General features: G+C 62.4%; 2 protein-coding genes across 3 annotated transcripts; both read right to left on the reverse strand.

Annotated features, from left to right (window-relative positions):
* Positions 1 to 1247: 1247 nt before the first annotated feature.
* CEL (carboxyl ester lipase) lies at positions 1248 to 8848 on the reverse strand. 2 transcript variants are annotated; one of them, XM_032307346.1, is made up of 12 exons: positions 8714 to 8848; positions 6701 to 6851; positions 6487 to 6609; positions 6129 to 6326; positions 5385 to 5515; positions 5116 to 5223; positions 4881 to 4998; positions 3544 to 3730; positions 3179 to 3382; positions 2067 to 2264; positions 1467 to 1716; positions 1248 to 1433 (listed from the first exon to the last, which is right to left on the reverse strand). In XM_032307346.1, the coding sequence occupies exons 1-12, from the start codon at positions 8777 to 8779 to the stop codon at positions 1335 to 1337; spliced, it is 1833 nt and encodes a 610-aa protein (XP_032163237.1). In that variant the 5' UTR covers positions 8780 to 8848; the 3' UTR covers positions 1248 to 1334. The 2 variants fall into 2 exon arrangements, with proteins under 2 accessions (XP_032163237.1, XP_032163236.1); XM_032307345.1 differs by having other exon boundaries at positions 1248 to 1716.
* Positions 8849 to 10848: 2000 nt separating this feature from the next.
* Positions 10849 to 25539, reverse strand: GTF3C5 (general transcription factor IIIC subunit 5). Its single transcript, XM_032307347.1, has 11 exons — positions 25076 to 25539; positions 23073 to 23292; positions 21646 to 21844; positions 17712 to 17907; positions 16443 to 16547; positions 15038 to 15152; positions 14478 to 14558; positions 14188 to 14285; positions 13136 to 13218; positions 12396 to 12538; positions 10849 to 11519 (listed from the first exon to the last, which is right to left on the reverse strand). Exons 1-11 carry the CDS (start codon positions 25235 to 25237, stop codon positions 11362 to 11364), a joined length of 1560 nt encoding a protein of 519 aa, XP_032163238.1. The 5' UTR covers positions 25238 to 25539; the 3' UTR covers positions 10849 to 11361.
* Between the last annotated feature and the right edge of the window lie 1089 nt (positions 25540 to 26628).

Genomic DNA, 26628 nt, shown 5'->3' on the forward strand with positions numbered 1-26628 from the left:
GCGGGTCGGAGGCCATGGGGTGTGAGGTTTCTCCTGCAGTGCCAGGAGGCCCCTGAGAGCAGGCAGAAACACTTAGAGAAGTCGTGTGCGAACTACTGTGGCAGGGGAGGGACCCGCTGTTGGATCCTTGTGCTTCTGTTGGCCAAGAGCAGGGACGGTCACCAGAAAAGGCCCACACCGCCACAAGGGCCCATCCCCTCAGTCTGTGACAAGGAATCCCCTCTTCACCCCCGAGAGCCCTCGACTAAGCCAGGAAGCCCAGCGTAGCCACGGCGGTCCCATGCCAGCCTGATTGTACCCTCCATCTTGGGGGGACGGGTTTGCCCCCTGTGCAGCTCTGCTGCATGGCGGCCACAGGACTCAGTTCCCCAGACCTCAGTCTTCCATCTGTGGCTAGAGAGGGAAAGTGTGCTGGCTGCCTCGAGGGGGCTGCTGTCTCCAGCCCCACCCCCCACCGCCAGGCAGAGCCGCTCGGGACTCCAGAATCTTCTCTCCTTTGAGCCCTCAGCACGGCCTCACAGAGTCGAAAGAATGGGTGAGGGGTGGGGAAGACACCCCCCAACATCGTTTCGAGCACTAACTCTGGAGTTTCATGATCCGAGGCGTATGACCCCCTCTTGGTGTCCCCGACCCCTCACCGTGGCCATGGTGACCTCAGGCTGCTTAAGTTCGCCACCCAATGAAGGATGCCCAGACTCCCAGATGTGGGAATGACCCTGACCCTGACCTCCGCCTCCCGCCCCCAACTCTGCCAGTGCCACCCAATGCCCAACCCTCTTGCAACTTTTGCTTCTGACCTTCCAGTAGGAAGCTCTGTTCTCCCTTCAACTTGCATCCAGCTAGAAGCAGAGTCCATTCCTCCTCCCAGGCCAGGTGCCCAGACCCCAGTTAGAACACGGAGCTCCCTGCCGAGCCCCAGAGGAGCTGGTGCTGCCGGACCTCACCGGTCCAGGGGAGGCAACAGCCCCCAGAGCCCAGGTCCTCTCACCTGTGGCCACTGCCCACCATGACCCTCGGGGAAGCAGCAGCCCAGGGTGGGGGACCCACACCTGCAGCCCGGTCCTGCTTGGACACTTCACGTCTTCAAACCTGTCTCCTCCCCTCTAGAGGGAGGGTCGTTCTCCAGACTACCTGGAGCTTGAAGACGGACGGACCCCAGGGCAAGGCGGTCGGCCCAGGGACCGGGCCTGAGCCTGAGAGCCCCGCTTCCTCCGGCTGGGGCCTTGGAAGCAAAGGAAGATGCCAGCCAGACAGATGAAGCTTTATTCCGGAGGAGCTCTGCAGGGGAGGTGGCCCCCGGGGTCTCACCCTACGGCTTCTTAGGGCCGAGGACATTAGAAGCCGATGACTACAGGCATCTGAGCTCCCTCAGAGTCCCCAGAGGGGGGGACAGGGGCGGCCTCCGAATCCCCGGAGGGGGGAGCAGGGGCGGCCTCAGAGTCCCCGTTGGGGGGAGCGGGGGCAGCCTCAGAGTCCCCAGAGGGGGGAGCAGGGGCGGCCTCAGAGTCCCCGGAGGGGGGAGCAGGGGCGGCCCCATTTCCGCTCACTGTGGGCAGGGCCTCGTAGGTCAAGGTCCAGTAGCGCAGGTAGCTGGCCCTCAGGTGCTGCTTCATGGAGTGGCTGTCCATCTTCTTGGTGATCTCCAGGTAGTTGCCATTTTCTATGCTGTAGGGATCCCAGTGCGTGGGCACAGCCGAGTGTCCTATGTTGGGGTCCCTACAGGCAAGAAAAAGGCTGGGTGGGGGTGGGGACTTACAGGAGGCTGGAGACCTGTGTCCCTAGCCCACCTGGGCCCTGGCTTGCCTGGACAGCCCCCCCCCCCCGCCCCCGCTCTGCACCACCCTTACCTTCGGGGCCCCTCGAAGCATGGTTCCTTGGCACTGGCTGGGCACGTGAAGCCCCAGGCCGTGCTGATCCCAGGGCCCCGGGCAGTACCCCGGCCTCACAGACAGACAGAGGTACCGAGGTTGGAGGAGCTTATGTGGAAGTGAGGGAACAGAGACTAGAACCCAGGCCCTCAGGGCCAGGTGGCAGGGGCTCTGGGCTCAGCCTCACTGCTGCCTTACCCAGTTCTGGCAAAGTTGGTCCAGTAGGCGATCATAGTCTTGGAGACCGTCCTGTCTTGGGTCCGGTAGCCTAGGGGGGTGGCGAAGGGCTTCCCAAAGACATACTGGAGGTCATCTGCGTGGTCAGCCCCCACCCATTTGGGGTAGGTGGGCATCCGAGAGGGGTGGGAGAACATGTAGGTGTAGGTTTTGGCGCTCCTGAGGAGGGAAGGGAGAGCACCCCCGTTGGCAAGGTGCTCACCTGGGGCCACCCAGCGCAGGGGTGGGCTCTGGAGGGAGCCATGGGGGGAGCAGGGAAGGGTCTGGGGAATTCCCACAAGCCTCATGAAGAAGCTGGGATGCTGACACTTGGGAAAGGGAAGCCGAGGGCCAAAGCCACGGATTCGGGGCATCTACGATTTCAGTTGTGTTGATAATTCACCTCCACAAAACCCACTAAGGCAGCTTTCTCCTGTAATTCAGTATCAAGAAAGATCTTTTTTTGCCCTGCAAGGGAATTTGTATCTTAATTTAATTGAACAAGCTATATACCCTCAGATGTTTCCCTTTTTGCCTTGACTGACAGGAAGCTCAGAGCTACATTTACTGCTTAGCTGCTGCGAAGCTTTCTCTAGATGCCGGGTATATTGTCTTCTTACTTTTTAAACATTCTTAACTTTTGTTTAATTTCATTGGCTATTATCATATAGAGATTTTTAATGTGGTCCCAGGCCAAAGTTATTTTGAACGTAGGTCAAGTGGAAACCCACAACAGAGACCATCATCATCCAGGGTTCTTTCCTTCCATGCAGCACGAGGGGAAGGCCAACCAGCTCAAGAACTTTTCAGTGGGAGGGACTGTGGAGTGAGAGAGGGCACTGGGTGCCGGGCTGGCCAGAGGATCGCAGGGGGGGCTTGCAAAGCCCCCTGAGGCTGGGAGGTAGGGAGGGGCCCTCTCAGGTCTCATCAGGCCTGGACAAAGCAGGTGGCACAGGCCCAGGTGGGGACCCAAGCCCGGCTTTCCCAGGCCTCGAAGACACCCATGAGCCACCCTCCCAAGAGGCCTAAGGGCTCCGGTGCTCCATCCCAGGTGGGTGGGCCTCCCCAGGGGGCCTCCCCGCCCAGGTCCTCACTTGGCATTGGCTCTGTGCTGGGCCACGGCAATCTCGGTGGGCACCAGGAAGAGGATGTCAGTCTCCAAGTCCACCACGGTCTTCTTCTTGGTCTCTTGGGATGCGTCGAGGGCCCAGGGCTCAGTGTAGATGTCAAAGGTGGTGTTGGCACCCCTAAGCCCCTTGGTGATGGTGAGCCCGCTGACCAGCTTGTAGAAGTCCTCTCTGCAGGGACCATGCCAGCATTGGCCCCTCTACCCAGTGCCAGTGGGAGGGTATCTGCACCCCCACCCAGCAGAGGGCCACAGGTGGCACCCCCAACCCGGGTCTGACCTTTGTCAGCCACCCCTGGGTACTGCCCCCCAGGCCCCGCACCCACTGCTTACTCCGTGACCTCCTGGTTGTTCTTGTTGATGGCGGGCACGTCGATGCCAGCAAAGATGTGGCCGTCCATGTTGTTGGTGCCCGCTATGTAGTCAATGTCGGCCGTGTTGGCGTACAGGTTGACGGGGTCATCGGGGATGAAGTCTCCGTCGACAACAGGGAGGAAGCCCAGATAGTGCAGCATGGGATCTGGGTGGGAGAGAGGCGGGCTCTGACACGTCCTGTACCCAGACTCGACCCCGGCCCGACCTCCTGCCTCCTCTGATCCAGACCCGGCTTCTCCAGCCTCAGCACCGCCGACATTAAGGGCGGGATAATCCGAGGTCCAGCGCCTTGCAGGATGTCCAGCCGCATCCCTCAACCCGCGGGATGCCTGTGGCACCCCTTCTGCAGTCTTGACAACCAAAACTGTCTCCCAACACGGTCATGCGCGCCCTGGAGCAGAACTGCCCGCCCAGGCAGAACACCACCGGTCTCGAGCCCAAGGCTGTCCTCCCTCAGCCTCTGGGAGGAAGATGGGGAAGGAATTGAGACGACCAATGATGAAAGAGGCTCACCCCCTCTCGGGGCTGGGTTCCAGCATGTGCGCCAGACACTGCGAGGTCCTCATTGTCCTGCAGACCCCCTGAGCTGGCCCCAAAAGGACTGCAGAGCTGGCTCAGGGCATGTGGAGGCAGCGGCCTTGAGGAGGCCCAGGCCGGCTGCTTTTCCTCCCAGTGCACGCCAGAGGGAACGACTGGTTGGCAGGTGGGGCCACGTGTTTGCTTTGCGTCCGCTTTGCGTCCGCTTTGCTCAGAACACTGTGGTTTAATTGGCATCAGGTCAAGACGCAAATGATGGGGTCTCTTACTTAGCATGGGAAGGGTAAGCAAGGGCTAATCCCAGCCCACTGGGCTGTCGGGGTCCCCGGCGTTCGGGCCCAGAGGAGCAGAGCTGGGAGGACCAGAGGCTCCTGTGCGTGCTTGGTGGGTGTGTGTGGACTGCACGAGTGGCAGGGAGAGCAAATGACCGTCCAGGACAAAGGCTCTTGGTTTTGGGTCCATGAGTCTCCCTAAAATTGTCCCCAAATGACTGCGGATGTGTGCCTTGTTGGGGAGCGGAGCCCATGTGGTCATCTGCTTCTCAAAGGGTCATGACCCACTGGGGTACAAAGAAAGAATGTCTCCGCTCCTTACAGCCGGCCGACTGAGCCTGCGAGGGTGCTGCGGCAGCACGCTGCCGCGGGAGGCCAGCCATCGCGGCCGGGCCAGCCTCACAGCCGGCGACCCCTGTCTCCTCCAGGAGCGTGGCCGTCGCCGACCCTGAGCCCCCCGGGCCCCGCCCAGCAGCCTCCACTCACACTCCATGCCGGCCAGGGGCATCTTGTAGGCCAGCGTCAGGGCGCGGGGGTCGGTAACCTTCAGACACTTGGCCATCCTGGCGGTATCGTCCAAGGGGCAGCCCACCTTCTCAGCGATCTGGAGTCGGGGGTAGGCAGGGGGGTGAGGCCAGTGCCCTGGGCAGAGGGTGCTGCAGTCCAGGACAGAGTGGAAAGGCGGGAGGCCCCTCCCCTGCCCCCCACAGCTCCGCCTTACCCTTTTGGCCCAGAAAAGGGGGTTCCTCTGGATGGCCCACGGGCACAGGGCCACGCCACTCTGGCTGATGGCTCGGCGGATGAGGCCCTTGTTGTAGGGAGAGAGGGTCTGCAGCACACACAGGTCCCGTCACCAAGGCCTCACGCCACCTGCCCACCCCAGGCTCAGCCAAGGACACCCACGCATCAGTTCCAGGCCCTCTCCTCCCTACCCCCAGTGGCTCCCTCCCACACCCTCTGGGGCAGGTCCCACCTCCGGGGCCCCTAGACCTGTAGAGAAACGCTGGCGCCTCCAGCTGACTCCCCAAAGATAGTGATGTTGTCGGGGTCCCCCCCGAAGGCTGCGATGTTCCTCTTCACCCAAGCGATGGCCATGTGCTGATCCCGAAGGCCAAAGTTACCTGGGGGCAGCGTGGGAGAGGGGCCTCCGTCAGGGACCCGTGGCCGGGTCTGGGGGTGCCAGGGCCTGGCCCACACAGGGTGCACAGTGCGTGTGTGCGGGCTGAGAATGTTCTCGACTGCGCACAGACCCTGGCTGAGCCCCTAGACGTTGAATGGCGGGTCTCCTGGAGGCTGGCCGGTGGGCTGCTGGGGCAGGTGTGGGGCTCAGGCTGGGGACGGGGCGGGGCGAGCAAGAGGAGCGGTCCGCTCTTCTCTCTCCCTCCCTCCCACAGCCACCCTTGTCTACGTCTGGCTGTCCTGCAGCTCCTGGGTTGCCCCGGCAAAGTCTCTTTCCCTGGGCTCCCTGCACCTGCTCCCCAGGCCTCTGGGTCCCTGTCTGTCTGTCTGTCCGTCTGTCTGGCAGCCTTTCGCTCCAGCAGCCAAGGGGCTCCTGCCTCTCACAGCACCTCTCCAACTCCCTGGCTCCGCAAATGGGATTCTGGGCCTTTCTAGGAGGACCGGCGGCAGCTGCTGGAGCACGATGGGAGCTGAGGCGCACCCCCGCCGGGCTCAGAGCTCACGGGGTGGGGCGCACTCGATCCCCCACCGCGGTGCCCAGGACAGCTGGCGGACCTGGCAGGTTGGCGTCCCCAGTGCTGAGGAAGCCCAGGGGCCCGACGCGGTAGTTGAAGGTGACCACAATGACGTTGCCTCGCGTGGCGATCTCCTCCCCGTCATACAGGTAGTTGCTGAGAAAGTTGGCCCCGTGGCCGGATCCCATGAGGAACGCGCCTCCATAGATCCAGATCATGACAGGCAGGTTTCGGGAGACTAAGGCAGAGCAGAGCAGGCCAGGTCACCCCAGATGCTGGCCCCCTCCCCCGGCTCCCTCCGCACCATGTCGATCGCAGGGAAGTTCGGCTCCAGAGCCCCCCAGACACGAGGGCAGGACTCGGGGGCCACCTGTGGGGTGCGGGAAGGGCAAACCCACCTTCCTTCTTGCCCTGGGGAACCCAGATATTGAGGTAGAGGCAGTCCTCTGCCCCGTAGGTGTTGTCCTGGGTGATGGTGGCCTGCAGGCACCGCTTCTTGAAGTCCTTGGCCTTCAGGGTTCCTGCGGGCGGCCCGTGGGACAGGTGTGAGGATGGCAGCCGCCCCACGGCCCCCCCAGGCGCATGGCCTCACCAGCCCCTGCCCTCTCCCACCTTGCCAGCCGGGGTGCCGCTGGGGGTTCTCCAGGGCCTTTGGGGGTGCAGCAAAGGGGATGCCCTTGAAGATGTCCACATAGTCGCCAAAGAGGCCAAGCTTCTTGTTGACACCTTCCACGAAACCTCCTTCCGTGTACACTGCGCCCAGCTGGGGGTAGAGGCCGAGGCTCAGGCAGGCCCCAGGGGGTGTCCCGAATGGGGGTGGGCGGCGACCTGAACAGGCACCAGGGCGCCCAGATGCTCCCCAGAGACCGCTTCTAGCCACTTGCCTCATTGCTAGAGGCACAGCTTTCTGCCTTGGTCCTGGACCCTGAGGGTGTCCCGCTCCCTGAATCTTGGGGGAAGTTGGGTCAACCAGTGTGTTCCCACTCCAGGGAGCCTTCTGGGTAGGCCAGGGGAGGTGGGGTAGAGGTCTGGATCTCGGAGGCGGCCATCTAGCTGTGACCATGAGGCTGTTACCCCATCTATAAGATGGGCAGCGGCAATGTCTCCCTCACGGCCCATGTGCTTCCCTCTGTCCCCTGCCCCTCACCGTGTCCAGCTGGTCTCTAGTCAGTGGCCTGGTGCCAACTCTTCACAGCCCCTGTGCTCAGTGCTGAGAAAGCCCTCACCTCCCCCGAGGCCATCAGAATCCCTGCTGTGCAGCCAGTCCTGGCTTCGAGCTGGCCCCACGTGGCCAATGCCGCCCATCTTCAGGAGGGTTCTGGGGGCTGGTGCTCATCTACCCTTTGTCACAGAAGGGAACTGAGGCCTGCCTGCTTGAAGTCACCCTGTGGGAGAGCCAGGCTCTCATCCCCTGCTAGAGCTGCCTCCCCATCTGTCTGGTCCCGTGGCGGGGATCTGCTTCCTGGCTCTCACCTGTGCTAGGTTCAAGAGGGCCAAGGGCAGGGAAGCCCCCGACCCCTCGGCCCCCCTGGGGTCTCAGCACCCTGTAAGGTGGGGGCTAACAGGGGAGGGGGTTGGCTGGAATTGGAGAGGAGGCCGGAGCAACTCTCGCCACGTGCCTCAAGGGGGCAAGGCACAGGTGTGCTCCCCCAGCGCCACCCCATCTCTCCCCGCTGGGGAGGAGCAGCCTGGTTTCAGGCCTCCAGGCATCTTTTCTGACTGGCTTCCCGGCTGCTGGGATGGGGCAGCAGGCCAGCTCACTGCCTGGGGACTGGGAAGTCACGTCTCAGAACGGAGACTGGCCTGAGGGCCCTGGATGGGGGCAAGGAGGGGACGGGGACGCTGGCTGCTGGAACAGCGGGAAGCAATCCTGGCCCTTTCTGCCCTCAGAGAAGCCCCCCCCACCCCGCCGAAGACAGTGACTTCTTGGGGCCAGCACCTAAACCTCCGGGGCCAAGGGGCAGGCCCCAGGGCAGCTGGAGGAGGGTGGACACCACCCGGCCACGTGTCTGTGGGGTTCGGAGCCTGAAGCCCTCTCCCCGCCGTTCCGCAGACTGTGGCCGATGGCGTACCCGCCCCGGGCGGCCGCCTGACTCTCCAGCGAGCAGGTGGGGACCACTCTCTTGGGACCTGGAGGTTAGGTTAGGAGCCACTCTGGGGTTCCAGGTTTCTGCTCAGCCACTGGTGGCTGTGTGAGCTTGGGTGACAGCTCGTCTTCTCTGGCCCCTTCTATGAAGAGGGACATCAACCTCTCTGGAAAGAGCCAGGGGGGTGTTGGGTCCCCAGACTCAGCAAATAAAGACTGAGGACTCCCAGTTGCCTTTGAATGTCAGGTAAATTGACATTTTGTTTTTAGTGTGAGTACACCCCAATACTGCATAGAACATACCCACACCCAAAACTTCGTGGTTTGTATGAAATCCAGATTTAATTTGGCATGCTGTACCCAGTAATGGGAACATACACAGAACACGTAGTGCCCAGGAAATGCCATTTTGACCATTGGGTTCCGTTTTCGGGTTGGCTCTTCCTGCCCATGACACTGCCTGTCCTCCCTCCGCGGTGCCACCCCACTCCCAGGTCTCAGTGAGAGGCCAGTGGCCCCTCTGCCGGGCCCTCGCTTACCTTGGCCGCGCTCACGGCTGCCCAGCAGCAGGTGAGGCCCAAGACGACCAGCCCCAGGTGACCCATGGTGTGTGCCAGCCCGTGTGCAGCCCTCCCTCTGGCCCACGGGTATTTATGGGGTTGGAGCCGGCCAGGACTCTGAGTTGGCAGCTGCCCGCAGAGGGCCCCTTTTTCCTCCTCCTACTCAGCCCCTTCCTCCAGCCTGGCCACACTCCAGGCCATGCACCTGGGGCCAGGAGATAGCCAGTTTCCAGCAACCTCGGGCTGGGCCAAGGTCACGCAGCAGGCCATGCCTGTGCGCACACACACATGCGCAAACACGGCGTGGGAACAGGCGATCTTTCCCAGGGATGCCTGCCCCCGTGGCCCTGGTGCCACAGTGCACCTGTGCGGCTTACTGCCCAACCTGGGAGCCGAGGCAGATGGCACAGGGCACAAGGTCGCCAGGCTGTTGGCTGCCTGGGTGAACAGCGTCGTGATCCGGCTCACTGATCTACAGGCACTTGGTTCCGCCCTCAGAGAAAGGGGCATGTTTGGTCTCCGTGGCCTGCCTGCCACCCATCCCCAGCTCAACAGCGGGAGCTTGGAGGGTACTTCTAGGACACAGATGGCTGGGTGCCACTCGTCAACCAGTGTGGTTGCCCCTCGTTATCAAGGGCCCGCTGGGTGTGCAGTCTGAGCCAGGGGTGGGGACCCCCAGCAGCACAGGGGATCAGAGTGCTAGGATGGAAGAGAGGCTCAGGCGGAAAAGGCAAAGGCAGAAGTGGGGCTCCAGCCCAACCCTGAGGGCTTCCTTAAAGGAAAAACCAGGCTTTTTGGCCACAAAAATGGGCCACAGCAAGACCCTGGGGCAAAGCCAAGCAGAGACAGAGACCGACCAACAGAGAGCAGAAGGGACGGAGATGGGGGTGGGGGGGAGAGAGAGAGAGAGAAAACTGAGCACAGAAGTAGGGGCGACAGCAAAAGCGGCCAGTTCCCTGTGGCTGTGCAGAACTCTGGTCACCAGGGACTACTTATGAGAAAAGGCAGGCCACCAAGGACAAGATCTGTGATGGGGCCTTGGATTTCGGCTGCCCCCGGGGTCACAGCTCACGGAGGATGCCCAGGCCCTACTGCACGACCCACCTCCAGGGAGGTGGGTGCATTCACGAGCCAGGGGACAGAGCAGCCCCATCAGGCCGATAGCCCTGCTGCTTGGGCCCGGGCAGGCCCTCTGCTGCCCGGAAGCCAGTGCCGTGGACAAGGCCATGGCCCCACGGCTATTGCGTCTGCTGCCGCCAAGCCTGCCCTCCAGATCCCAACGGTTTGGGACAGAGTGGACGAGAGGCTTGAGAAAGGAGGGGAGGGCGGGGAGCGCAGGGCGACTGCGGGGGGGGGGGGGCGTTAGTTAAGCTAGAAGGGGCTGTGCAGGCTGGGCTGGGGCTTGTGCGCTTATGGCTGCGTGGCGGGAGGACAAGCGGGGCAAGAACCTGAGGCCCCCGCCCCGCCCCAGGACGGGGATTTGTTAACTCACACCTTCTGTCCAGCTTTTCCAATTCTGAGAACCTGCTCTACAGGAAGTTATTCTGAATATGGGGGAGGGGACCCCTCCTGGTCCCCAGCAGCAGGGAGCGGGGCCACGGGGCGCTCTGCAAGGCAGGTGGCCGGGACCAGCCACTACAGGCCAACTGTGAGCCACGGGGGCTCCTGATTTGTCCTCTGAGGGCTCCCCTGGAGCCTGGGCAGCAGACGGGCTTGCCTGAGGCATTGGACTTTAGAATGTGACTTAGGGACCTGTCACAATAGGTAGCCCAGTCTGCTGGCTGAGGAAGGGGGTGACCGGGCTCATCTCTGGCCCAGGCTGCTCTGCAGGACCGTGGCACTGCCGCCCCCCCGCATGGGTGGGAGTGCTCCCCAGGGAGAGCCAGCTCCGTCTCCCAAGAACCCTCCACCACCTCTGGTTTCACACCAAGGAGCGGAGATGCAACATGGTCTGTGTCCCCAGGACTACTCAAGAACACGTCTGGAGCAGTAAGGGCTGAGCTCGCAGCTGCAGGACCATCTGGGGCCTGGAATCTGGGGTGCTCCCAGCTGCTCCCCCTCAACCTGCAAGAGGAAACTGTCCCGTGGCTCCGACCCCCACAGCGAGACACCGCTTTCTCCTTGGAACGTGTATTTGTAAGGACAACTCCAGCTGGGTCCCCGATGAATGGGATCCAAACCCAAGGACAGCCCTGGCCCATCTGTAACCACGGAGCAGCTTCCTTGCTGGTGACCAGCCATCAACCCCGAGGCAAGGCCGTCCCCCTCCCCTGGCCACATCACCCCCTCCAGCTTCTGCTGTTCTCTGCCAGAGAGAGGTGCCGGGCACCAGCTCAGCCTGCTGGACGCTGGGCTGGCTCCTGACTGCGTAAAGCCAGGTCACACCCTCTGGGGATGTCCCCAAGCACCTGGGGCCAGAGCGCAGCCCTGTGCAGCTGGTGTCACGGGCACACGGGCAGGACCAGGGTCAGTTGTACCCAGCCCAAGACCCCAGCTTTCCTCTGGTGGGGGGGGGCTCGCAGGGCCGCTCCGGTTACCGTGGGCAGCACTGGGGAGCCACGGCTTGTCCCGGCTCCATCACCAGTCTTGTGTGATCAGGGACACCCAGCCTTGGGAGCAGGGCTGTGTCACACGTAGTCCAGAATCTCTGTCTCCATCTCGTTGTCACTGCCATCGGATGGCTTGAAGTCCTCCTCCTCCTCCTCCTCGTCCTCCTCGTCATCCCCAGACTCGTACGTCAGGGGCTCTTTCCCCCTGTCGGCCTTGGCCGGGCTGGAGAAGAGAGCTGGGGCCGGAAGACAAGGCCGTGTGTGTCCCAGCACAGGCTTCCTGGGTGGCCCCCAGACCAGCTACTGCTGGCCTCAGCCCGAGAGAGGTGCCAGACAGCCGCACGTCCAGACCAGCCATCAGGCTGCTGGAGGCCTGTTTACAATGACGGCTGTCTGGGCTCAGGCCCTGGAGCAGCTGCCGGGGAAGTACAGAGGGCCAGGGGGCCTGGCACTCCACAGTGTAACAAGCACTTCAGGGGACCACGGAAGCCAACAGCTTAGAAAACCACGTCCCCAGAGGCTGGGTGGCTTCATGGGTCCAAGGGACCCCGAGAGTGTGCAGGAGTGCTGTGAGTTTTTTTCTGGGAAAGGGTCCAGAGCCTCAAGCAGAGATTCTCAGACAGGGCCGTGTCCCAAACAAGGCTGGGAGTCCCTACAGCCGTCAGCGCCGGGGAGTCCGGCGGGGTCTGGAATCTGGGGCTGCTCTCGCTCACACGCCCCCGCCTCATCAGACCCGCAGACCAGCAAGTGCTCCCTACTCCCCACATCCCAGCAGCAGCCAGGGTCGCTGGTCCCCCACGCCTGCCGCCCCTGCTCTCCTGGTGCAAGGAGATAGGCAGGACGCACCCCCCGATGGCTGGAAGAGGTGTCGGGGGGCGTCCGGGCACACAACGGTAGTTTCAGCCCGGCTCTAGCCCTGCCCTCCGGGCCCGTCTCCTGCCTTGAGCCCCCTGTGCTGAGCAGCCTGACTCCCTTCCAGGGAGAGGCGGGCAGCCTGGGGGATGCAGCTTCCGGTGGGATGACTCCACTGGGGTGTAATTTACTGGGAAACGGGGCCCGCAGGGATCCTTGCCCTGTCCCAGCGCAGGGCTCCCTGCACCCCGAGCGCTCACCAGGCCTCTTGGAGCGGATGGTCTGCCGGATCATGAGAGACATCGTGTCCCTCAAGTCATCGCTGGTCTTGGGAAGGCACCAGCCATCGCGCTCCGTGCAGCAGGTCTCGGCCCCGTCGTTGCGGTGAATAATCCTCTGTAGCCTGGGGGTCGAGACTCGGTGTTTGGGGGAGCTCCGCCGACGGGGGCCCCAGGGTCCGGCAGAGGCGGGCCAGCGCTGGGAACGGCCGCACGCAGACGGCCGCGCAGAGGGCTGAGCGTGGCGCTGAGAAGCACCCACGTGGGGAGCACCCACGGAAGCCGGCTGCTCCCAGCTGAGGTCCCGACCAATGTGGGCCCCGCCCCCAAGCTGCACACTTCGGAGGAACATGTGTACTTTCGTGCGGAACCCCAGGCTCTCACCGGAGTCTGCGGCGTCTAACGTGCCCCCCGCCCCCTCTTTTAAACATGACTGAGAACAGCTGGCTGGAGGTCGCAAGGGCTCTGGGGACGGCCCGGGGAGGGCACAGGAACAGTGTCCCGAGCCTTCACATGCGTGATGGAGGAGGGGTCCCAAGCTCTCTGCCCAGGGGTGCAGCCCAGGCGGATCCCAGAAACTGCTCCTGTAGGCCAGGAGGCTGACGGAGGCGGCCCAGCTCCTGCTGCCCCGGCAGGGCTTCCCGCGGAGGCTGACACCCAGCAGAAGAGGGGCAGGGAAGGCCTCGGTCCCGAGTGCCACCGTCCCCACCCTCAGTACGTACTCGTCCACGTTCAAGTCACACAACTGGTAGAACATCTGTCGATAAGGCGGCAAGGCCCCCTCCCGGAAGATGTAGACCGAGTCCTGGGGAGAAGACGGGGGACAAGATGGTGCGTCGGAGCTCAGAGCTCTCCCTGGCCGGTCCGCGCCTGGCAGGCCTGACTCCCCCTCCGCCAACACCCCGGATTCAGGCCGTGTGGACAGGCTCTGACGCCCTCAGCCACGAGCCACGTGTGTGGCTGGCCACGTGCTAGGGTGTAGACTGTCACGCCCGCTTCGCGAGCCTTCGACAGTCCACCCTCATTCCTCACCACCTCCTACCAACTGGGCCCCACATGGTGCCCACCGAGAAGCAGGGTTTACTGAGTGTCCATTTTCTAGAAATAGGGACGATGGCCTGAACGACACAGCCTGAGGAGCAGGACAGCCATTTAGGCCAAGACACGGCAGCCTCATGAGAAGAGGACGCGGGCGGCGCCTGTCTCCATGCTGCCCTCCCGCGTCAGCTGCACGTGCCTCCCCGCAAACAACCCCCAGCGGGAAGCCGGGTTAGGGACAGAGCCCAAGGGGGTGGGAGGCCCACAACAGACTCCCGCCGTTGAGTGTGCTGAGGAACCCATGAGGCTGTGAGGGTCCCAGGCTCTTGGCTGCCGGTACCCCACTCCACCCACAGTGCGGGGCCAGGCGGTCTGCCGTGGCTCTGCGCGCACGCACACACCCCACTCGGCCCATCCGGGCGGCGGCCACAGGCTCACAAAAGGCAGCCACGTGCAGTTGCTGGGATCACCCATCCCGCTCTGCGACACGCCCAGATGGTCCTGAGTGGCCACAGGGCTGGGTGGTTTGCACCAAGCCCTCGGCGCGCTTCCCAAGGCAGTCCTGGAAGGCACCAGTGGGCAGAGCTGCCTGTCCAACCCCTTCCTGGTGGCCCTTAGGGACTCTGGGAGCAGGAGTGCACCCGGCCTGCACGAGGGAAGTGCCTCCTCCCCACGGTCCGCGGCGCCCTTAAGCAGGTGGGCTGCTGCTCCCCTCTGGGGCGTGGGGGGCACCCACCTTGAGCTTGTACTTGTTGGAGGTCGCTTTCCGTGTGCCGGGCGTCCCCGACGGACCCAGGCCCTGCTTCAGGTCATGCATGGTGACGAGCTGGCTGGCTGTGAGGGGACAGCAGTACTTGGGAATAAAGGGGACGTTTCTCCCCGCCCCTCCCTGGCGTGCTGGTCAGCAGCGCCCTGGGTCAGCCCCTTGGGACCCCCTCCCCCACCGGCCCAGAGGCCCATCTTCCTCAGTGTCTCTCAGCGTGAGGGCAAACCAGCCCCGGGCCACCGGCGAGCAGAGGCACTCACGCATCTTTTTGACGGTGATGGGAAGGCTGTAGTTGTAGGTGCTGCGCTTGGCCTTGACGGGCATGTCACTCGGGGCGTAACCTGCAGACCAGGAAAGGCGTGACGGGAGCAAGTGGGCGCAGAGGCCCTTCCGGCAAACAGAACTGGCTTTGTGCCACTGGCGCACCAGGGGTTCACTAGGGCCGGCTTCTGAGAAAGGAACGCCAGGCACCCACGCAGCAAGTACCAGCAGCCACTACTCCAGCGCCAGCCACATGGGACCGTGAGCAGCGGCTCACCGCAGGCCCGGGGGCTGGATGCTTACCAGGCGCCTGGCCCCCACCGCAGGAGCCGGCAGCGGGAATAACCAAGTGGATGAACAGCAGGGTCGGTAGCTCGAGGGCCAATGGTGGAGCCAGGACCCTCACTTCTACGCTACTCTACAAAGATTTCACCAAGAAGCAAAGGTTTTTTTTTTTTTAATCTTCCCCACGTGGATCATCCCCACAAAAGAGAATGCTAGCGGAAAAAAGAGAGTAAGAGAGAGAGAGACAGCAAGGCAAGGTTTTAGTTATTTTTACCGTATTTCATTCCACAACGGATTCGGAAATCAAGGACTTGATAAATCTTGGCATCTGGGTTTTTTCGGGGATCATACCCGTATCGAATCCAGAGGCTTCTCCAGGGGCCTGTTATCTGGAGACAGAAGGTGGAAGGGTGAAGGGGGGCGAGGCCCGTCCCTGGCTGGCTCAGGGATGCAGGCCCGGGGTGGGGCAGCTGAACGCCCGAGAGCTGGGGACAGCTCTGGAGCCCCCAGCCAGCCCCTGCCGTGTGTGGCTCTGTCACTTTGGGCTGGTCACTTGGCCTTTCTGAGCCTTGGTCTTCCTGTTGGAGGTGTCAGGAGCCCCTTTTCCCATCGCTTCTCTGAGGATTACATGAGAAGATGCCCCGGGAGCCTTTCCCACGCCACCTGGCACACATTATGTGCCCAGGGAGTGTTTCCGCCATGCCAACGGGCATACACCTGAGGTCCCTATGTCTAGAAAGCTGATGCTAAAAGACAGACAGCAGCTCTCTGAAGTCTGGAGGCAAGAGCCTTCCTTCTGCCCCACCTGTCATCACGTCATGGTCACATCTCAGCCTTGCCTCCCCAGGGCTCCATGCGGGGACCCCTAGTAAAGGAGAGTACTTTCCTCCGGCGCCTCTGGGAACCTCGGTAACAACACCTCACCCCCAGGGCCTCCTGGACTGAGCCAAAGGCCGATCTGCCCCTCCCACCCCCACTGAGCCCAGGCAGAATGAGCCAAGGCTGGTGGCCCTGTGGTTAGGGGACCTGGGCTCTGCAACTAGGCTGGGGATCCCAAGTGCCTCTGTCACGTGCTGGCTCGAGGACCTCGGCACAAGTCACCTCTCTGAGCCCTGGCTCTGCCTCAGAGGCAAGAAGGGAATCCCACTGCCACCCCCCAGGGAGGAAAAGGGATAGAATACATACCTCTAAAGGGAATATAATATGTAATGATCTGGTCCTTAGAATGTTCTCAATACAAGATCACTTAAAAATGTATAATCCCTGGGGCGCCTGGGTGGCTCATGGAGTTAAAGCCTCTGCTTTCAGCTCAGGTCATGATCCCAGCATCCTGGGATCAAGCCCCACATCAGGCTCTCTGCTCAGCGGGGAGCCTGCTCCCCCGGCCCCGCCCCGCCGCCTGCCTCTCTGCCTACTTGTGATCTCTGTCAAATAAATAAAATCTTTTTAAAAAAATGTATAATCCCTTTATTTAAAAATTGTAACTACTCTTTAATCCTAAAATCATCCAGTATGGCTAGCATTACTGGGAGGCCATGGAGGGCCTCCCTGGGGCTGTAACAAGCCACCCGGGATGGCGGGGGTGTTGCTGGGACAGGGCCACCCGTTCTTGCTGAAGCTCCTAGAGGTCCTATCAGCGATCAGGGTGACTCTGGTGGCAACCAAGGTGAGGTACTCACCATGTAATAGGCCATGAAGGGCAGCAAGACCTTGAGCTTGTCAGGATGGATGCTGATATTGGCCTTGACGGCATTTCGTGACCAGACGGGACGGATTTCAAACAGCTGGGGGTCAAGGTAGAGACTGAAATGAGCACCAGGAGCTTCCTGCCTGCCTGGCTCAGGCTCTCCAGAGTGGTCTGGTCCCCAGCAGAGCCTTTGGGAGGTGAGCTGGTGGAGAGCAGGGGCTGACCAGGCAAGGAGCAGCCTCCCCTTCGCCCCCTCCAGGAGCCCCTGCACTCACTCACGGGTCCCTGGCTTTGGAAGTGGGGACCACACACCCAGCCTGGGTCAGGTGTGGCTGCAGGATCTGGGTGTCCTGGAACGACCACGAAGGACATGGCCTCTGTCCTCACGCAGCTCACAGGATAGTGGGGGAGGCAGATGACCGAAGGAGCCAGAGCAGGGCCAAGATGGGGACATGCCAGAGTTCTGGGACCCCGAACCCCAACCTGGAGGGTGGAGCCTCAGCTGGGACGTCGTGAAGCTGAAGGGGACGGCCTGGCCCACGGGAGGACTGCAGAAGCCAGTGTGGCTGGGGGATGGGGGGCCGGGGGGCCTGGCTGGGGACTGGGCTGTGCCTGAAGGACAAGCAGGGCCCTCGGAGAGCCGCCCCCGACGGCTCCCCTCCAGGGACCAGTAAGGCTGGAAACCGGTCAGATGTCCACACAGTCTCTTTAAGAAACAAACCCCCAAGGAAGAGCCCGCTTCAGCAAGGGCAGAGGGGAGCCTCTGTCAGCAGCAACGTGGCCTCCGTGAGAACCTGTTGTTCACGTCTGGGCGGGCCTGAGCAACAGAGGCCCCGGCAGCTCCTCCGGGGGCCTGCCAGCCTAGGGGGCAGGGGGAGGCAGGTGGAAGGCCCCTCGGCCCCCTCCAGCACTAACGGGGGTGAAGCCGCAGGGGGCACCCAGCAGGTGCTCCATCTGGTTTCCTGCCAGCAGGGATGGGTAAAGGAAAGCTTCCTGAACCCCAGAGCTGCACCGGGAAGTCGCGAGCAGGCAGGGCACTGACTGCTTACACCCCTCAGGGACCTCTCCAGAACTCTGAGAAGTACTTGAAGTATTTTCAACCTTGGGAATGTAGGGCTTATGCTGGCATGGCTTGGAGATGTGACATCTGGAGACGACATGTTCCCATGTGCCCACGACCCGGTTACACACAGTCAGCACAGCCACGGGCAACACGGGGGAAGGGCCTGCGGGATAAAGAGAGGCGGTCCGCGGGGCTCACCCTCCGCAGCTCCTCCTCCACCTTGCGGTCCGTGGGGTTGGTGGAGATCCTCCTCCACGTCTGGACGGCGGCCTCCAGCGGCTGTGTGGGCACCTCGTCCTCCTCAAAGTTGACAAAGATGGCGTTGTGGGGGCGCCGGGCCCTGCTCAGGCCGATGAGGTTCTCGCCTGAGACGGGGGGGTTGTTGTAGCCTTCCCTGGGGCGGAGAGAGCTGGGGTGGGCTGGGGCACCTCCAAGGGGACCCCAGGCACGGGCCTGCTGGACCAGGCAGGGAGCCCACTTGCGGGTGCCGGTCCCTGGAGTCTGGGCTACGGGTTGGGGGGGAAGCTCGGCACGTGTGCCGACGGCCGGGCAGGAACGGGGCAGCGACCATGCCCATGGTTCACAGAGGCCTTGGGGCCCGCGGCTTGGAAACCGGGCAGCGGTGTGGGGCAGGTAGCCGAAAGCGGTGCGGCTGCTGGTCTCACAGCCGCACCGAGACGCGCGCGCACCAGACAGAACCAGACAGAACCGTGTGGCACGAGCAGGGAGGGCTGGCGAGGCGCAGCCAGAGGGCACACTGGGTCAGCTGTCCAGCAACACAGACGACACGTACGGACTCCCGATTCACTTGCTTAACCCTCAAGACAACCTTCTGAGGAAGAAATCCATTTCCTACAAAGTAACCGACAGCAGCTAGAAACCTCCCTAGGGTGAGAGCTCGTAAAGACAAGAGCTGGGAGGCCGGGCCCCGTGAACCCCATCCCGCCACCCTCTGGGTGGTTGGCATCTGAACTACAGCTGGGTGAAGGGAGGCTGAAGGTCATTACTGAACGGCACCGGCCTACAGCACAGGGGTCAGGAGGGAGGGTTCTAGAGGCCGCTGTGCTCAGGCCGCTCTGTTGGCGCCAGGCCAGGATGCCCAGGGGGTCAGCTCATTAAGGCAGATGTCGGGGGGCCTGGGTCACTCAGTCGGGTGGGCATCTGCCTTTGGCTCAGGTCATGATCTTGGGGATCGAGCCCCACATAAGGCTCTCCTCTCGGGGGGGAGTCTGTTTCTCCCTCTGACCCTCCTCCAGCCCGTCCTCTCTCTCAAGTAAGTCAATAAAAAATCTTTAAAAAAAAAAAAAAAGTCTGGTCGTCAGAAACGTCAAGCCTGTACCGCAGCAGGAAGACACAGTCTCACGAAGCCCCACAACCCACCGTGAGTGTCAACGACTCCCACGCGGCCGATTTCATCCCATCCGTACCCCACTCCAAACCCACGAAATTATTGGGAAAAACACTTTTTCACTTTTTAAAAAAGGATTCTTTAGAAGATGTATTTATTTCAGTGGGGGAAGCCAGCGAGAGAGGACGAGACAGTCTTAAGCAGACTCTGTGTTAGTGAGGAGCCGGACATGGGGCTCCATCTCACAACCGGAGGTCATGACCTGCGCTGAAACCAAGCGTCAGGTACTTACCCAACTGAGTCACCCGGATGCCCCGAAATACATTTTAAAGCATGTCCTGGACTCCTACATTCTCATTCAGGTGATTATCACCTTTTATTTATTTTATTCTATTTTTTTTGAAGGGGGAGGGTCAGAGGTCGTGGGAGAGAGAGAATCTTAAGCTGGCTCCACACCCATCTTGAACCCAAAGCGGGGCTGGATCTCGTGACCTTGAGATCATGACCGGAGCCGAAATCAAGAGTCGGATGCCCACTGACTGAGCCACCCAAGTGCACCCCGGTGATTACTACCTTTTAAATTGGTTTCCATTCTACCTTAATTTTCTACACAAGTAAAAACCATCTGCGTATTTATAAGGAACACACTGGAAAATAAAATTACAAAGATGAGAGCAAGTCTGTGCCTTTTCTGTAAAGTGACTGTTAGAAACCACCACCAAAAATGTGTAATATGACCCTGACTTCAAAGACATCCCCCAAGACCCTGAACACCCCTAAGAGAGAAGGCCCTAGCGGCTCACTCCCGCTGGTGGGCTGCCTGCTGGGCCCCGGTCACCACAGGGAAAGCGCTCCTTGGGCCGCCTCACCGGGTCCCCCACTGACTTGCTCAAGGAGGAGGGACCCTGCGGGCCAGCCTCCCAGCCTCTCCTCTGCCCAGGGTCCTGCAGGAAGCTCAACTTCCCTGGACCCCAGGAGGGGCCAACAAGGCTGCAGCCCGGCCCCTCCCTACCAGTCCTGGTGTACCCCAGAAGGCCAGCAGAGCAGAAAAATCAATAGTGGCCCTGGGAAAAAACGCAGGTTCTTTCCATTTGCTGGAACATCAATAAACCACATGGAGAGGGAAAAAGGGCCTGTGGTCCAAGGGCAGCCGGCCTTCCTCCCCTGTGCCTTCCCCAGAGGACTGGGAGCAGCTGCCTACGTGTTCCACAGGACAGACAGGTGACTCAGCGGCCCGAGCCCATGCCAGGGCCCAGCAGCGCGGTGGCATCTAGTCTCCCTTGTGTATTCTGTGTCTGTTTCGGGCTCTGAAGGGAAATGCTTGTGGGGGAAGTAATCAAAGCGTTTCAGAAATATGCAAATCGTCTCTCCTATGCCTAAAACTCCCGTGCCGAGGACCACACAAGCAGAAAAACCTGTTACCCCTCGTGGAGGATTTCAGCTGGGAGAGGTGTGGCCTGACCCTTTGTGCTTACACCGTTATTTTCTGCCCCTGGAACCACCACTTGCTCCTGTGGTCAGAAAGGGCCGGAGATTCAAGAGACCTGAGCCTTGTGAATGGAAGCTGCCGGGAGGCCTGCTTCTGGCTGGGGACACTGGGGAACGACTGGCACCGGGAGGTGCGGGGGACGCCGGTACTCTCGCCTGTCCTGGCAAGAGCGCGGCAGGTTCACGCGACAGCACAAGGCCTTCCACGTGGGAGGCGCCCAGACTGATTTCTCGAGGACATGCTGGGAAGCTGGGGCCTGGCAGGGGCGGCAAGTGCGGGACGGGGGCCAACCGCAGAAGCTGGGGCCGCAGCTGGAGTGTTCGCTCTGCTTTGGGCTGTGCTTGGAACTCTCCGTGTTTTTTAAGGGAAGACAACAATGCACTTTCTCCTTAGGATCAAATCTAAGGCCCTCACCATGGTCTGTGTGACCTTCACCCCTACCACTCTCCCAGACTCCCTCTGCAACCACTTCTTCACAGGCACCAGTCCCCTGGTCTGGAATGTTCTCCCCAGATCTTCACTGATCCGGATACGTCATCACTCAGGTCTGTTTCAGATGTCAGCCCCTCTGAGGGCCTCGAGGCCTCACCCACTCACTGCCCTTATGCCCTTTTATGTCCTCTAAGATGTGCATCTGGCCACGGGCCCATCACTCACTCCTGGCTCACGTGCGCTCCAGCCAGCTCCCTACCCAGCCCAGCAGGGACCTCATCTGTCCTCTGCTGACCCAGGGCTCCACGCAGTGCCCCAGGCCATGAGCCTGGAGCCGCACTGTTGATGAAAACATTTAGTGACGGAAGAGGACATCTCCTTCTCTCTCCCCTCTACAAGTGACTGCTCTGGGCTCCGTCTTCCAGAATTTTCTAGGTTTCTACTGTCATGCCACAGTGTATTTTTGCAGCACAGGATGTGTTTCTACACCTGTCTTTTTCACAGAGCAAGGCACCCCCGCCAAATGCTACATCGGCCCACGAGCCTGCTCTCCCCCATGCTGCACGGGGTTCCCTGGCCTGGAAGGGCTGAGCGTTCACTAGCCGCATCCCTACTCACGCACGATCACTTGTTTACTCTATCAAACTCTGCCCGCCACTCACTGTTCCAAGTATTTCAACAGTGGAACACGAGTCTTCCAAGTCTTAAGGCGACACCCTGATTCCTTCTCCATGGTGTGGGAGCTCAGAGCAAGGTCTCCACGTCACCGGTTCGGCTGCCTCTGGGACTAGGTCCCCTGACCACAGGGCCCTTGCTCTGAAACATGATGTTGCAGCAGCCGGGGGTAGAGTGGAGGGGCTTACCGGTGCTGCGTCTCTGGTCGATAGAAATAGTCCACTGGGGTGTCCAGCCGAGAGAATATGGGTGGGGGGATGTAGAGTGGCAGTTCTTGGTGGAAGAAACTCTCCTTCTCGGGTTTGAGCATGAGCACCTTGTCGTACATGGACATGTGCCTGCCGCCCGCGTCCGTGTGCAACGCCAAGTACTGGAAGTCGGACATTCCTGGAAAGAAAGGCGGCCAGATGGCAGACACCCCACTACACCCTCCCAGGAACTGGCGGCTGCGGCGTCAACACCCACACGTTCTCCGAGGTACCGAGGGAGCCTTGGAGGTGGGAGCCAAAGCAGCACCCTCTGAAACACTTCTGCACACGCGACTCTGTGCACTTGGGAGTCTCCCGGCAGGGCCGGGGGTCGGAGAAGATGTGGTACGTGAGGGTCTGGTCTAGGTCAGCACTTCCGGAAATGCAGAGTGCACACGACGCACCTGGGGCCCACCGGAAGACTCTGGGACGCTGTGCCTCAGAAGCCCCCAGGCTGGCCAGCACTGCTGGCCGGGATGTGGACTGAGTGGCCGGGTGCCAGCTCAAACAGACGGATGGAAAACGCATCACGGGAAGACCTTGCCCCAGGAAGGACAGCCCTCGTTGGACAGCACCACATGCCACCAGCACGACTGACGTTCAGAATGCCCAGTGCGGGATCCCGGGTCCTGATTCCATCCCTTTCCACCTCCCAGCCCCTCTTCTGCGTCCGTGCTCTCCGCAGACTGTCTGAGAGCTGCAGCTGATGCTGCGTATTCCACTAAGGCTCCCTAGCGATCTGCCAAGCGCCTCCTGCGTGCGTGAACTGGCACTTTCACGGCATCCCCCAGACCCCGACCCTTCACGAGGGCCTGAGGAACCCAGGCTCTCACACTACAGAGAAGAGCCGGAGGCTGAGGGCAGCTAAACGCCTGCCCAAACAAACTGGCTCTTTCTTACTCGCCTGTGGGTAGCAAACTGACTGAGGACCCCATGGGAGACACCCAGGTGGCCAAGAGTTCAAAGGAACATGAGGTCCCAGGGGGCTGAGATGATCTGGGAAGGCTTCAGAGAAAAGGCAAGACCAGTACACAGTCAAGGCCTAGAGACGGTTCTAAAACTGGAGACCTGCTAACCAGTTTTATTCGGGCCCACATAACGGCCTTAAAAATTATGGGATTACTCAGAACACGAGCCTTTCTGGAGAATGCAGATGAGCAGCAGTGAGCCCACAATCCGCTGACGGCTGTGCATGGAGGGGGAAACGTGCGCCTCCTGGATGGGGCCTGAACTGTTCCACTCTGTTCACCCCCCGCCCCTCATTCCGGGGCACAGACTGGCCCCCTTCCCAGTGTGAGGACCCACAGAGCACCTACAGGATGTGGACACAGGTCCTAAAATAACCCCACACAGGAAGCTGCAGTTACCTTGAAACTTGTAAATGGTGGAGATGATGCCAAGTATCTCTATGTCAAACGTAGCCCCGGGGTGGGGCTCAGGCCCCAGCGCCTCCCTCTGCCGCCTGGTCTTCCTTCTGACCCGGAGCAGCAGGCTGCTGGTACTAAAACGGTTGGCACACACAGGGTGGCAGTAAGGGTCCTTGGGCCGGAAGTACAGCTCCAGCCTCTTGGTGGGGTCCGCGTAGATCTGTGGCAAGGCGGAGGCAGAGCGAGGCAGTGAGCAGCTGAGTGACGGGCAGAGAGCTGCCCCTCGCTCAGTGAGAGCCCAATGGTGACCCAGACCACAAGGAGAGGGCCGGGGGCACAGGGTTCATTCTGAGCTCTGAATTCTCAAAAGACCCATTCTTCAAACCCAAGTATCTTCCTTTTTATCTGGTAGAGAAAATGAGGTTAGCCTCCCCTTCTTCTAAGAGGCTGGAGGCTGCAGACGGCGACAGCCAGCTAAGTAGAGCCCCCCCCCCCCCACCGCAAGGGCCCGTTCAGCGCAGGGAATCAAGTCTACCATGGAGGAACCGAGGCTGGCGGGGGTGGGGGTGGCTTGTCTTGACCTTCCTCCGCCAGGTACTACCTGCCTCACACGGTCTTGCTATCAGTCTCACGGGCAAACGTTGCAGGTCCAAAGGAAATGAAATCAACCAGTAGGAAGCGCTTTGGCTCTGCCTAGCTGTCACCTGTCCTTTCCGAGCCTTGTTCCTTCTCCTTAAAACGGAGATACGAACAGCACCTGCTCACAGGACTGCAACAGCGACTAAACGAACCGCTGAACCACGGAACAGGCGACACGCTTAGTCTGGTGTCCAGCTCGTGGTGAACACTGTACGCGGGTCACCCACCCACGAGCGCTTGCCCGGCACAGGGCAGGAGGGACACAGTAAGGGTCAGCTCTGTGGCCACAAAAGCCCCAGCAATGCTCACTGGGCCAAGAGTATCCGCCTTCCAGCTTGCTGGTCCCCAGCACTGACGAAGCCTGGTCCCTAGGAGGTGCTCAGGAACCACGAGGGGTGGGGGGGACGGGTTAGGAGCCCCGACCTTCAGGAATCCCCTCTCACAGGACACTGATCAGTGAGACTGTGAGGCTGGGGGCCAGCAGAGAAGCTGCACCCGCTGCACCGAAGGGGCGGGTCAGCGGCCGGTCTCTTCCAAAAGGCTCACACTGCAGCCGGCTAGACACCTCTGGGGTTCGTGAGAGCGGGGGCCCCGTGGGTGCCACGGTGAAGTGAGTAAGCCGGGAGGAAAGAACAACACGCGGCTAACCGGGCCCCTGTGGCGTCCGGTGCTGCACGCGGGTCTCCCCCATTCACGAAGCGCAGCGAGCACAGACTTCGGGGGGAGACACGAGCTCAAGCCCCCACCGCGCCCGCCGCAGTGTGTCTGACCCGACTCGTCCTCCCCGAGTCTTCACCGGGAAAAGGGGCTACGGGACCGAACCCGCTGGGCTGCCCGAGGGCCCCGTCACGCACCCGACGACTTCGGGAAGAAGGCACGCGGCGGGAGCGCCCGCGGCAGGCCAGCCTCCGCCCTCCTGCAGGCCGCAGCCCCGGAGCCGCGCGGCCAGCACAGACAACACGCGTGAAAACGTCATTCCACGTCGGAATCAGCCGGTCGGGGCGGCTCAGGCCACGCCACGGTGCCCGCGGTCCTGGGACGGGGCGCCCGCTGGGGCTCCCTGCCTCAATGCCCCGCGCCTGGGCCTCCGCTGTGAATGAAGCAGCGGCAGCCCGGCGGGTCCCCGCACACGAGGACCGGACGGAGAGGACCCCCGCCCTCCCGCGCCTCCACCGCAGCCCGTTCCCGCGGCTCCCCAGGAAAAGCGGTCCTGCCCGGCGTGCGGGACGCCAGTCCCCGCCCACCCGCCGCCCCGGCGCCCGCCCCGACTTCCGCTGCCACGGAGCCCACCCGCCCCGCCGGCCGAGGTCGCAGACGCGGTCGCACCCGCGGTCCCGGCCACTCCCCCCCGACCCGCTTCTCACCCGGGAAACGCCCTCCTCGCCGCCCAGCGTCCGCAGCATCTTGGACACGTCGCGCACCACGCCTGGGTACTCCACGCACACCATGCGCCGCTCGCGCCGCAGCTCCACGGGGACCGCGACCCCCGGCCCCGCGTCGGCCGCCCCCATCGCCGTCGCCGCCATCCCTGCCCGTCTGGCCCGGCCCGCCGCGGTCCGCCCCTGCGCGCGCTCCGAGGGGCCTCGCCGCAATGGTTCCGCGAAAGAATCGTTCCGGGTCCCCTCGCCGCTCGAGTCTCTCTACATCCCAGGGCTCCGGCCGACTCGAGGCCTCTGAAAGCAAAGGCCAAGTCTAGACCCCCAGGCTTCGGGGTGAAGGATCGCCTGGCCCTCAATTTGGGGTTTAAAAAAAAGAGGGTACCCCCGAGGGGCGGGGCAAGGGCTTGTTGCCGCCAGCAACCCGCGAGGGACCCGGAAGACTGAGAGACACCGCCCAACTTCCCATTTCAGCCAATGAAAACCCGAGGGCCGGCCAAGCGACTCGGGGAAGCCTGCTTCCGCCCCTTCTCGCCCGCTCATCGATTTCAGCCAATGAGAAAGTAAAACTGGGCCAGGTTCCCACCCCTTCCTATGTCTCCTTCCAATGAGGACTCGGGGGCGGGCTCGAAGCACACTTCCGGCCCGCCTTCCGGCGTGGGGCCGTCGCGGCTCTGGGTAGCTTTCCGGCCGAAGTCGGCCGCGGGGTCTCCGTGGGTCTCTGACCTGCTCCTGCCCGCCGCTCGCGGAAGGGGCTTCCGGCGGCGCGTGGAGGGTCGGGTGTGGGAGTGCGCGCCGCACCTGCACGCACGGAAGTCCCCGAAGCGCCTCGGCCGCGGGGCTCGGGGTGCGGGCGGGGGCGGGGGCCGACCCGCCGCGAGGCCTCGCGGGGCCGGGGCCGAGAGGACGGGGAGCAGCGGCTGCGGCTGACGGAGACCGGGGCGCGAGGGGACCGGGCTTCCCAGAGGACCTCGGAATGGAAGGAGGGGCCTGGTGGCCCCGGGCGCGTGTCGGGGTCGGCGGCCGCACGGGCCGTGGAGGGGTTTTCCGAGGAAAGGCCGTCCCCGTGGCGGCACCGCGAGCGGTCCCCGGAGGCAGCCCCGGACGGCCTGTCCGGCGGCCCCTGGGGCAGCTCCCGCCCCCGGAGGAGGCTCCGTGCGTGAGGCCGCGTGGGTCTCCGGGGTGCGTCGCGCCCCCCGCACGGCACCGCGGATGTCGCGCGTCCGCTTGTCCCCGCGCCGTGCGCAGCGAGCTCGGTCTTCGGGACGGGGACTCTCAGCGCGGTCCGCGAGGTCCGCCGACAGACCGGCGTGTCCCGGCAGAGCCCGGGGCGTGCGGTGCGCGTGGGTCAGTCCTGGCCCGGCGGGGGCCCTGGGGGGAGGCGAGGAGGGCTTTGGAAGGTGCTTCGTGTTTGCTCTAAAGATCCTGTCTGCTCACTGGACGGGGAGGACGGCGCGCGGGCGGGCGGGGGCGGGGAGCAGGCTCCCCGCTGAGCAGGGAGCGCGACCCGGGGCTGCGTCCCCGGACCCTGGGGTCCTGAC

This window comes from Mustela erminea, chromosome 12 (genome assembly GCF_009829155.1).
Source record: "Mustela erminea isolate mMusErm1 chromosome 12, mMusErm1.Pri, whole genome shotgun sequence".
Classification (NCBI taxonomy): domain Eukaryota; kingdom Metazoa; phylum Chordata; class Mammalia; order Carnivora; family Mustelidae; genus Mustela; species Mustela erminea.